This window comes from Hyaena hyaena, unplaced genomic scaffold (assembly GCF_003009895.1).
Source record: "Hyaena hyaena isolate Hyena2069 unplaced genomic scaffold, ASM300989v1 scaffold_492, whole genome shotgun sequence".
NCBI lineage: Eukaryota > Metazoa > Chordata > Mammalia > Carnivora > Hyaenidae > Hyaena > Hyaena hyaena.
In genome coordinates, this window is record NW_024081124.1 from 838,500 (window position 1) to 850,601 (window position 12,102).

Below are 12,102 nucleotides of genomic sequence, written 5' to 3' on the forward strand. Positions count from 1 at the left end.
GGCTGGGCCGGGCGCCCCCTCGGACAGGGACACGCGTCCCCGCAGGCTGCCTGGGGCCCAGGAGGCAGGGCGCCTGAGCCAACTCTGGACCCGGGACGTGGTGCCCACGCGGCCCCGAGCACAGGCGCGGCCTCCAGGCCCTTCCGGCGCCTCCTGCTCCTCGGCGTCCCCGCTGCTTGAGGGCACGGGGACAGCGCGTGCCCGCGTGGCTTCTGTGAAGCGCATCTCTGTCTGCGGGGAAAGGCGCGAGCATCTCAGACGTGCCCGCACTTTAAAGTCCTGAGTTTATTTTACGAGTCACAGAGACACCAGCACACGAGGACTCCAGCTACAGACGGCAGGCGCCCCACCACGCGCGCACACACACACGCACACGTGCGCACACGCCCCGCCCGTCGGATCTTCCAGCAACCTGGGAGCATCTGTGCCTCGGAGACCGTGTGATGCTTAAGAGAGTAGACACGAAACAAAGCCCAGTTTTGCACAGGTCTGGGTGACGGGACAGCCGACAGCGTCCCCTGAAACACGTGTACTCGGAGAAAAGTCCGTGCGGGTGATGAAGGCGCTCGCGATTCTCGGGCGCTGCGGCTCCTGTGCTCGGGCGGGGCCTCAGCAGGTGGCGGCTGAGAAAACGTAGGCACCTGCCTTCCCCGTTTCTGACAAATCATAGGCTTTCCTCTCGGTGAATGAATCCTGACGGGGAGGGGAGGGGAGGGGAGGGGAGGGGAGGGACGAGGGCACCCGGCGCCCCCAGCTCTCATGGGCTTCCCCTGTGGGGCTCTGCGGGGCTCTGGAGGGGGGGGGGCGTGCGGGCCGCAGGCAGGACGTGAGCCGCGCGCCCGTTCAGAGCTCTGTGCGTCCGGACGTCCACCGGGGACCGTGAGGGCTGAGAGCGAGACGGGCGCGGCACACGGGAGGGGCGGGAGGGGCGCGAGCTCGGCGGCAGCCTGGCCCTCCCACCACCCATGGGACGTGCCGCCAGTGTCCTGGCGGGAAAACAACACGTCCGGAGCGGGTCACGATTCCCGGGCCCCGGCAGACACCCCCGTCCTCAACCACCAGCTCCGCTGCCATGACGACGAGGGCAGCGGCCCCGCCTGGAGCGACAGCCGAGGTCAAGGCCTCCCGCCAGGGAGACGGCCTTCACGCGGCGGCCTCCAGGAACTCCGCCGTGAACACGGCTTCCGCGTGGTCCTCGCACGCGTCCTGCAGCTCCGCGGCCACGGCGCCCAGAGCCTCGTCCGCCAGCTCGTCCGAGAAGCTGGAACACAAACGACAGCTGAGGGCGACCGCCACGCGGCCCCCCGCCCTCACCCCCCCTCGCGGGCCGCCACGCGGGCCCCTCCCGCCCCTCACAGGCTCACCCAGAGGGTCTCACGTGCAAACTCAGTCCCAAGGTGAGAGGCCCCCGCGGCCGGGACGGCGAGGGCACCGTCCGCACAGGGCCGCTGACAGACGGTGCGCCCTGGCCCCCCGGCTGCACCCGCTCACGCACGGGACCCGCAGCACCAGCTGCCCCCTCTGCAGCTCACCCTGCAGACCGGAAACATCCCTCAGTCTGCCTTTCGTGACCCTGACGCTTTCTAAACAGCAAGGCCCTTATTTGGGGAACGTCCCCTAATCTGGGCTCCTCTGAGGTTTCTTCGCGGTCACGCAGGTCATTTGCCTCTGGAACGAGGCCACGCGGGGGCTGCCGAGTCCCCTCAGTGTGTCCGTCTGTCCGTCCGTCTCGCTGCTGACGGTGAGTCTTCCCACCTGGGGCGAGGCCGCCGCTCCCCCCGTAAACCCCGAGGACGGCTGCGCGAGCTCATCACACGTGCCGGGGTCCGCCAGCAACGGTCCTTCCCTCACTCGCTCCTGTGGACGCCCCGCCCCCCCATCGCTCAGAACTGGTCACTTGTGACGCTCAGCGCCCCGCACCAACCAGAGCACCCGCCACGGTGGCCGCCGCCCCTGAGCTCGGGCCCCTGCTTCCGGGCCCCTCCTTCGCGCTCCCGGCCCCCAAGCAGCCGTGTCCCCGAGGGGCCCTGGCAGCTCGTCAGAGACAAGGGCGCTCAAAGCCGGCGCTCGGTGCCACCGGAGGCGACTCTGACACATTTGAGCTCCTCCTTCTGAGACGCTGTTTTCCGTCTGTTCTCCTCTCTCGCCTTCCTTTGGACTTTGCGGGGTTTTTAGCTTCTCCCTGCCGCTAGCTTGGGCGTCACGCGCTCTGCCCCTCCCGTACCGGCCGCCCCGGCCCGCAGCGCCGCCCCTGACCTCCCGCCGGGCCGCGGACGTTCTGACCGTGTTCGCACGCGAGCCGCGGGCCTCGGAGCAGCACGGACACTCTGCGTGGGCGCTGTCCGCACGCGCACCCGGGGACACGTTCCCCGCTTCACGCACTCACCTCCCTGCACCCCCCGCCTGGGACCGGTTCTGCTGGGCCCGAACGACACCTGTTTACCGTCCCCACGGCGAGGACGTCCTCAGCCTCCCTCCTCCCCCCTCCCCGTGCGGCTTCAGACCCGCCCGGCCCTGCTTCCGCTGCTCCGCTTTCTCTTCTTCCCGCCTCCAGCCGATTTTTAGATTTTCTTTCATTTTTCAAGAACACTGGAATGTGACTACGAGTGCGTTTCTTATTCTTCGTGCTCGGGCTTTCACAGCTTGGGGGACCCTCGGCCGACGCCTCCGCTGCCTCCGCTCGGAGCCCCCCCACCAAGAAGCGGGTGTTGCCCGACCCGAGCTCCCTCCTCGGCATCCACGTCCCCGCACCTGCCTGGCCGCCATCTTCTGTCCGAGGCTCCGAGTCTCTTCCGAGGAGGCCACTCGGCCATCAGACCCGTCCAACAAACCCCTCATTTCAGAAACGGTATTTTTCGGCTTCAGAACGTCTGCTCAGATTTAGTGGAGCTCCCGGTTCTCCGCCAAATTCCCACATGGTCTGTTTCTGGGCACACAGCGGGTGTCCACGCCTCACAGCGCGAGGGCCTGGGGCTCTCGTGGGCTTGTCCCTGTCACAGACTCTCTGCTGCCTGCAGACTTTCCACCGCGTGTCCCATGCTGTATCCAACAGTGTAGAAACGACTTGGGTCTTGACACAATCTTTTTTTTATTATTATTTTTTAAATGTTTTTTATTTATTTCTGAGAGAGAGAGAGACAGTGTGAGCAGGGGAGGGTCAGAGAGAGATGGAGACACAGAATCTGAAGAAGCTCCAGGCTCTGAGCCGTCAGCACAGAGCCCGACGCGGGGCTCGAACCCACGAACCGTGAGATCACGACCGGAGACGAAGTTGGACGCTTAACCGGCTGAGCCCCCCAGGCGCCCCTGGTCCTGACAATCTTATATGCAGAGAAAAAGCGAGCTTGCTCCTGCCTGTGCGGGGGGGAGGGCCCTCCGTGCCCAGAGTGCCACCCTCAGGGTCCCCGCCACATGGGAGGGGAGCTCACAGGTGACCCTGGCAAGCCCTGGGCTCCCACTTGCCCGGTCTGACGATGGCCCTCCTGCACTGCAGGCTGACGGTGCAGGGCCAGACAGGGGGGCCTCCGCCGGCTTCTCTGGGACCCCGGCCACTCCGGTCGGCGAGCAGCTTCCAGATACCTTCCCCTTTGATGCGGCTCCCGTACCGAATTATTCTGAGTGCGTGTGCGCACGAGCGACTGCCATATTCACTCTGCTGCGCTTTCTGCGTCCGTCGCTAACTCACCCAAACTACCAAAGACACAGAAAGGTGCTCCCACAGGGTCAGACGCCCTGGCTCCTGGCTGCGCCTCGCTTCCTACCTTCCCGCCCGGTGTGCTCCCATCCTCCCTCCACAGAGCAGGGCACAGAAACCAAGTTCTCGGACGCTGAGCACTCCGGAACTCGCCTTCATTCTACCCGCAGACATGACATAATGAGCACAGAATTCAAGGCTCATTTTGGGAGGCTGTTCTGATACCTTGTAGCCATTCTTCCTTCTGACGCTGGAAGGGGCCCAATGAATTCTCTGGAACCTTCTGTGCTCCTCACATGCCTTTTCCACAACGAGGCCCCGACGTGCCTTCTGCCATGTGGGCTCACTCCTCACATGTGCGCCGCGGAGAGCCCATCCTCAGAGACGAACGTCTGTCTCCCCGCAAGATAAGCAGCCAAAGCCTCGGCCCCGGGGGCAGACAGGCACTCAGGCTCCGAGAAGAGGCCACCGTGGATCCAGAAAGCAGGCCGCCAGCACAGCCCGCCGCATGCGGCCCCGCCTTGGGACAGTGAGACACACGGCCCTGCTGCTGAAGCCATGGGTCTGCGGCCCACGTCCTGGCACCTGAGCGGGAATTCTTCGGACAATCCTCTAAGTTTTAAGGGCTTTTCTTGCTTCTGTATTCCATTCCTGAGAGACTGGACATTTTCCTTTGAAGCTTCCCAGTAAATTCACTACATTCCCCACATTTTAATTTCCGTTATTTTACTCTCTAGAAGCTTCTTTTCTCTGGTGTCCACCTGTTTCCTGGCATAATCGCTCCCTTCACGTCTCCAGGATGTGATTCTAGTGCACGTGGTGTTGAGGCCGTTGCCTCCTCAGGCCACACCGGGTAGCGGCCCAGGCCCTGCCATGGTGGGCGCGTGTGGTCACAGCTCCGCAGTGCTGAGGACGGGGCCTCTGCGGGTGCCCGGCGCCCCTCATCCCTGGTCCCAGCGCTCAGCTCTGTCATTGGCTCTTTCCTCGCTGCCGTCCTTTACGGCTTCACGCCTCCCGTGTGGTGGCCCGGTGACGCGGGGCCAGGCCACGGATTCAGGAAGGAGATAAACACGCGGCTCCCACCTGCCCTCTCCCCACAAGTCCTCACGGCCGCTGGTGAGTCTGCGTCCCCTGAAAGCGTCCCAGCCTGGGCCCCCCTCTGGCCAGCACACTATTTACACCCGGCCCATGTCACCTGCTCCTTTTCGTCATGGGAACAGCATGCTTTTGGGTGTGAGGAGGGTAGAGACGTTAAAAGCAAGAGAAAGGCTGCGCTCGCTCCCCCCCCGGCCCGCCCCGAGCCAGCTGTCCCGGCTGCTCTTCCAAGGCCCGGTCAGCACGGGCCTGTCCTTGGGAGCGAGCGCCCACGTGAGGAACGAGGCCCAGCGAGAACGCAGGGCTGCAACGTTCGGATGCACGGCCGCCTGAGGGTCAAGGGCGCCAGGGGAGACACGTACAGACCTTACTCCTTCCACACTCTGGCAGCGCTGCCCTACGTGCGCAGAACGACAGACAAAATGCATCGCGGATCATGGAAGGGTCCGCCTGCCCCGGCCTGTTGTGGACGCCACCTCGCCGTCAGCCGCACCGGCCCAGGCGGGTTTGGGGAGACAGCGCGTTCGGGAACACAGAACGCAAGGCAGAAAGGAAATGCACAGCTCAAGCAGAACGAAGGTCTCCACGTTCTGGATGGCACCGTGTCAGGGGAGGTCTTGGGACCTCAGGGTAAACCCGTGGGGCTGGACACAAGAGCCCACCGTGATGGGAGACGGGCAGCCGGATGCAAAATCCTCCCAGGAGAGGAAGGAAGAAAGGGCAGAGGAGAGATGCCCACGACTGGGGTGGACAGAAGGCATGTGGCAGAATTGGGAAGAGGAAGCAGGGGGGTCTGAGGCGGAAGACGCCAGGGAGACACAAGCTGTGGCCGTCGCACCAGAGAGGACCGCTGACCGGTGCAATTCTGCGAACGGCGCGGTGGGCGGAGGTGAGGAGCTGGGTGCCCGCCAGCGCGGGAAAGGCTCTAAGTATATAAAGGAATTGGTATATGAGAGAGGCGCTAACTGCACGTGCCTGAACCCGTCCAGGCGCAGGCCACAGCTCAGCACCCGCTCAGTGACGGGGCAGCCACAGCTCTGCAACCAAGTGACGCCCATGAGGGATCTGACTGGGGCCACATTTAAAAGGAGTAGATTCCGGGGCGCCTGGGGGGCTCAGTCAGTCGAGCATCTGACTTCGGCTCAGGTCATGATCTCACTGCTCATGGGTTCGAGCCCTGCATCAGGCTCTGTGCCAACAGCTCGGAGCCTGGAGCTGCTTCTGATTCTGTCTCCCCCTCTCTGCCGCTCCCCTGCTTGTGCTCTGTCTCTTAAATAAATAAACCTTAAAGAAATAAGTAAATACATAAAAAATAAAAGAGTGGATTTACAGGTCTTTCGATGAACCGTTTACCTAAAAGACGCCCCCCTCAAGTATCTCAAGTATTCAGAGCAGCCCACCCGCGAACTCCGCGCCCCCGTCTGCTGCCTGGTCCGTGTCCTCTCCCCGACCCCAACAGGCGGCAAGCAGACGGAGCCCTCCGCCAGCCCTCTGTGAACTGAGGCCAGGACACCGTACTGACCTCTCGGCCAACAGCCAGGGGTTGAAGGCGCCCACGGCCTCGTGCGCGATCACCCGGAGATGCTGCTCGAAGCGGCTGCAATAGTCGTGAATGCTGCGCCAGCAGCCCGGGGGCACCAAGAGGGCCGTGCGGCCTTCCCGCCGCAGAGGTTCTTCTGGAAGGGGCGGACGGGGAGCCTCCCTCTTCTCAGACTCCTCGCTGGCATCCACACTTGCATCCAGGGAGCTGAGGGAACAAGGAATCACCAGCACGCTCAGATGGCCCGCAGCAAGGGGGGCTGCTCCTTCCGCCCAACGCCCTGGCGAGCAGAGGCTCATCTCGCTCTCTGCCTGAGCACAGCCAACACCCCGCGGCCCCTGACACCCACCCCGTGTGGGCATCGCTGTCGCGCACGTCCCAGGGCTCTGCGGGCAGGGGTGTTGGGGACTCACACAGCAGGCGATGCTGCCCCAGAAACGCCACCTCCGGGCACGGCGCTCGCTAAGCCCTTATGGAGCCTCCGCTTCCCCAAGCCGTCCCGGAGCCCCGCTGGATCAACCCCGAGACAGAATCACTGGGGGCCACTACTGGGCGCCACGTACTTGCCGCTGCGGGGTCTTCCCAGCACGACGCTCACCCTCGGGACGTTGGGAGTGGGGCTCTTGGCGATCCTGATCGGATGGGGAGAGAGGGGCCTCTCACCGACTGCCGGGAGCACCTGCTCTGGAAGAGAGGCACACAGGGGCCGCGGGTAAACACCAGCCCGCAGATTCCGAGCCGCCGATTCGCAGAGGTGAGGGGGGACGCAGATGCCTTCCCAGCGACCGGCCCGAGAACAAAGGGGCCAAGGGACCTTAGCCTCCGCGCACGTCACATGCACTTTTCCTCAGGACGGACCGTCAACCTACACACACGAGCTAAAGCCACACGGCTTCTAGAAGGAAACGAGAGATTCTCTCCTCAACCTGGGGGCAGGCAAAGGTTTCTGAGATCAAAAACAGAAAACCTATGCAAAAAAAGGTGATGTTAGACTTTTCAAAATTAAAGGTATTTGCCTATAAAAAATGTTTGAGAAAACACATAGGTGAGCAAAACACGGGAAAAATATCTGCAAACATTTGAGGAGACTCGTGGCGGCTGAGGGCCAGACTGCATGCACGCAGCCCCCAGGGGGTGGATGTGTTCTGGAATAGTCCGCAGGGATGTGTGCACAACTCCCACCACACGGCAAACCCCTGCGCTGTGGGCTCCACAGGGTGAGTGTGACGCTCTGTGGATTCCATCTCCGTCAGCTTGGGATGCCACCACCACCAGGCAGGTCTGACAGCTTGTACTCAGAAGGGACAAGGAGCTCCCTCAAAATTTCATTTAATTCAAAATTTGTATAATTCAAAAACTTATTTTAATAACAGTATTTAAGTTTAATAAATAATTTACTTATTGAATTTAATAATAATTTCTATTTTAATAACCATTATAATTAATATATTATATATTAATTATAATGTAATTTAATAATTTTAATAGAAAATTTGAATTTATTTTAATAACTTGTATTAAATTTAATAATAAATATTTCCAGTTCGCTAATTCAAAAATAAAAAAGACAACACAATTTTTTAAAATGTACAAAATATCCGGATACCTCATGAGAGAAGATACACCAGTGGCTAATAATCAACAAAAATGTTCTAAACGTCATTATCTGTCAAGAATCAAATTAAAGCCACAATGAGACATCGGTACGTGTCCATTGGAACAGCCACAATTAAAGACCCCAAACATGCAACGCAGGATGGCGCTTTGGGGAAAGACTGGGCAGTTTTTTACAAAGTTAAACACATACGTAGCCTGTGACCCGGCAAGTCCACTCAGGTGTTTCCCCAAAAGCAGCACAACTTAGGTCCGTGCAAACACTACCCACCGTGAGTATACTCACGGCCCACGGGGTCCCTGTGGAAAAGAGCATGCGCACACGGGACACGCGCCCCCCCCCCCCGTGGACATGAGCACGTTCACACGGAATCCCCCATGGACAAGAGCGTGTGCACACAGACACACACACACAGCATCACTTGTTTGTGAAAATTCTAGAACAGACAACCTAGCCTGCAGCGCAAGCAGCACACCGGGCCCTGGGGTGGGGGGTGCGGGAAGAGCACAGGGACCCTTCGGAGGTGACTCTGGTCCGAATTTTGACAGGAGTCTGGGTATCAAAGGTGTATCCATTTGTTAAAACCCAATCAATGACACGGTTATGGGCTGCGCTTTTTATTACATGTAAATTTTATCTCAAAAGGAAAAAAGGCCATGAAGAAACATGAAACCCGAGCTGCTGACACAAGCCACAACGGCCCGCCGCGCGCGGCCGGGACCTTCCCCGAACTGCATCCAAAACCAGCCCGCCGGCCGCGGCCGGAGGAAGAGCAGACACACGGGGACGAGCGGCGCCTAGAAGGTGCGCGGCCAAACCTTCGCAACCTTCCCGTGTGTTCGAAACTGTTCAGAACACGACGTGGGGGGCCTCACCAGCTCTGCCTTCCTGCGTCCAAACACGAGGATCCGCGTATACAATTTCATTGTATCTTTGGCGAACGGTCTCCTGGTATTTCTTTAAAAAAAAAAAAAAAAAAAAAAAGCATAATGTACGAGAGAAGAGGAGTTTCCTTCCAAGCACGTGTTGGGGTTCAGTGGACCCCGCTGGTACAGACACGTGGCCAGAAAAGGGCAACGGCCCGGCCAGGAAGGCGTCGAGGTCCCGAGTCAGGGTCTGAATTCAGGGAGGGCCGCGTTCCCCGGACTGGGCGGAGCCCGGCACTGCCCGCGACACCCCCGCGGGTGGGGGCGCCCTCCGACCGCGCGAACCCCTGAGCCCCGAAACGCGGGCAGCTGCGTCCCGGGCCCTCCGTCGGCGTGAGTCGGCTCCACGCGAGGCTGCAGACGCCCGCGCAGAGCACCAGAGCGCCCGCGGCACCCCCGGGAAGGGGAGTCAGCTACACGGTTGGGGAACCACAATCTACAGATGGGCCTCCCCCAGCTTCCGGGGGGCCGGGGCCGGGGCCGGGGGGCGCCGAGCCCGCACACAGCCCTCGGGCTCCCTGCTCCGCGCCGGCCCGGCCGAGGACGCCCCCGGGCGGGGGAAGGAGAGCCGGCGCGACCTGCGGGGGCCCGTGCCGGGGTCCGGCGGGCGCAGGCTCCGTGCCCCGGTCCCCTCACTTGCCGCCTTCTCTGTCGGGGGGGCGCTGACACGCGGCCCCCGCCTCACCTCCATCTCCTCCATGCGCAGCATCATGGCCTCCAGACACGCGCTGTCCCTGCCGCCCGCCGCAGGGGCCGCGGCCTCCGACTCCGGGGCCTCCGACTCCGGGGCCGCGCGGCGCGCCGCGGCGCCTTCCTACGAAGCAAAGGGGGGCGCGGGCGCGATGAGAGCCGGGCCGCAGGGACACGGCCCCTCCCGCGGCCTCGCGCCCGAAGCCGTCCCGGCCCCGCGCTCGCTGCCGGCGACAAGATCGGGGTCGCCGGCCCTGCGGTCGGGAAAGCAGCCACTTCCTCTCACGCCAGCCACGCGCGGCGTCTCGCGCGTCCCGTCCCAGAGCCCAGCCTCACACGGGCCCTCCGGCTCGACGCCCGTCACAGGTCTGTTAGCGACGCCACCGGGTCCCCAGCCTGCGTCCTGCGGACAGCTCGCCCTGAGCCTCCCGCCCTGCGTGCGCGTCCCCGTACGCGGAGCACCGCCCTGCGTGCGCGCCCGAGTGAGCAGAGCGCCGCTGCGTGCGCGCCCCTGTACGCGGAGACCCGCTGCGTGCGCGCCCCAGTACGCGGAGACCCGCTGCGTGCGCGCCCCAGTACGCGGAGACCCGCTGCGTGCGCGCCCCAGTACGCGGAGACCCGCTGCGTGCGCGGCCCTGACTCTCACGTGCGACTAGGAACATGAACGTCTGCCGGAAGTGACGGCATCGGGCCCTGGACGGGCCCTGCCCGGAGGACACGGCTGCCCTCCCTCTCGCCCTCGCCCACCACGCGGAACCACGGGTCCTGCCTCAGCTGGCAGGGTCGGGCGCACACGCGCACACGGGGGCACACGGGGAACAGTTCCCCTCGGGGCGATCTGAAAACCTTCAACAGACGACGGGAAAAAACTGTATCAATGGCCAATAAGGACATAAGGAAATCCCCAACCTTAAAATTATGTAACAATCAGCTGTATAATCAATACAATAAAATTACAAAGACTCCACAGAAAACTAACCCAGGAGCACAGGTCTGGTTAATGGAGACGTGAGTATTTGCACGTGTAGCACTGCACATCTGTAAGGAACGTGTGTGCCGGGGGTGCCTGGGGGGCTCTGGGGGCTAAGTGTGCGACTCGACTCCGGCTCAGGTCATGATCGCACCGTTCGTGGGTTCAGTCCCGCGTCGGGCTCTGTGCTGACGGCTCGGAGCCTGGAGCTGCTTCCGATTCTGTGTCTCCCTCTCTCTCTGACCCTCCCCTGCTCGTGCTCTGTCTCTCTCCCAAAAATAAACAAACATTAAAACAAAAAAATTTTTTTAAAAAGAATACTGCCTGCCCTTAAAAATGATGAGAAGTTGTCTGTGCATGACGTCCAGGCAACACCAAACATAAAGAAGCTGGGCACCAAACAGTGTACGGTTTTTGTCAGCTGGATGGTTTGACTTCTTAAACTCCTGCTGAAGCGTATGAATTCCTAGGCATGTACATATCTAACTTTTAATTTAAAAAAATCATGCATTCTGGAAAGACCCACTCCACGTGCTCAGGGGATGACCAGAGAGGCAGCGCCAGACAGACGCGCTACGGTGGTGCCTCCACGAGCTCTTGCCTGGTGTCCGAGGCGGCTGTCCACCAGAGACCCACCGAGAGTTGTATTTCTCTCGCGAGGTGTGCAAAGGTCTTCTCCGTTCTAGGACGTGACTGCTGACACTGGTGTCAAAGGACTCACAGGATTTCACAAGCTAACACAGGAAACAAGACTTCCTACATTGTCACGCCAACTTCGATGAGGTTTCCCGCCTGTTCTATCCCGTTATTTACACACAGACTCCCGGGTGCCGCGTGGGACGGTCCGCGTGGCGCCGTCTAACCCCGAGCACAAACTGACGCACTTGGCACGGATGTCGCACCTATGGAGCGACTCTCAAGTGCAAGGCCGGCACACCTCCCACACACGGACTTTGCTGGCAGCACGGAGGGTCACTCGGGACGCCTCCCAGGTTAGATGCTCTGCAGGGAAGGACGCGTCACGTGGAGGCCATGCTGCACAAGGCACGCCCGGCGGGCACGAGCTAAACGCAGGCTTTCCGCTTCCAGTCAGCGCGGATTCACCTCACACGCCTGTCACCAAATGCTGGGGCAGTAAAAGGACAGTGGCGAAGACCCGGCAGCAAGGCCCGCACCCGGTCCCCAGAGCAGGGATGCCCGCTCCGCATCTGCCTTCCCCTGGACCCCGGCACCCTGCGCTGGCGTGCTCCCCCTTCCAAGCCGGAACCCGCACACCCGCTCCGAGCACGCACGGCAGGGGCTGCGGGCCAACGCCAAGGCCACGCAGACTCGGCGGCCCAGCCTGCGGCTCCCAGCCGACGGCCTGAGCCCAGGCGGGGCAGGAGCGCTCCCACAAACGCTGGGCACACGTCCTCCGGAGGTGACTTTCAACTTCCCCCATGTCACCACTGTCCCCGGCCAGCTCTTCCCCGAGCTAGGCCAAGCCCTGGTCACTATCGGGCGCTCAACACACGCTCGCCGGGCACTGCGCGCCGGGCCCTTCGCTCGGAGGAGGCCAGGCCCCTCCTGGGC

The 12,102-nt window shown here is 61.8% G+C and overlaps 1 protein-coding gene across 4 annotated transcripts in view; it reads right to left on the reverse strand.

The window, feature by feature from the left end:
• Nucleotides 1-267: 267 nt before the first annotated feature.
• KIAA0753 (KIAA0753 ortholog) overlaps nt 268-12,102 on the reverse strand; it is a 39,411-nt gene continuing 27,576 nt past the window's right edge. For 2 of the 4 annotated variants that reach the window (XM_039254461.1, XM_039254460.1), the window contains exons 14-18: nt 9,556-9,684; nt 8,820-8,901; nt 6,893-7,013; nt 6,312-6,536; nt 268-1,261 (exon numbers count right to left, since the gene is read on the reverse strand). In XM_039254461.1, the coding sequence (XP_039110392.1) occupies nt 1,144-1,261; nt 6,312-6,536; nt 6,893-7,013; nt 8,820-8,901; nt 9,556-9,684 (675 nt within the window). In that variant the 3' untranslated portion in view covers nt 268-1,143. Of the gene's footprint in view, nt 1,262-6,311; nt 6,537-6,892; nt 7,014-8,819; nt 8,902-9,555; nt 9,685-12,102 lie in introns of those variants that run through there. The other 2 variants (XM_039254462.1, XM_039254463.1) reach the window with 2 other exon arrangements.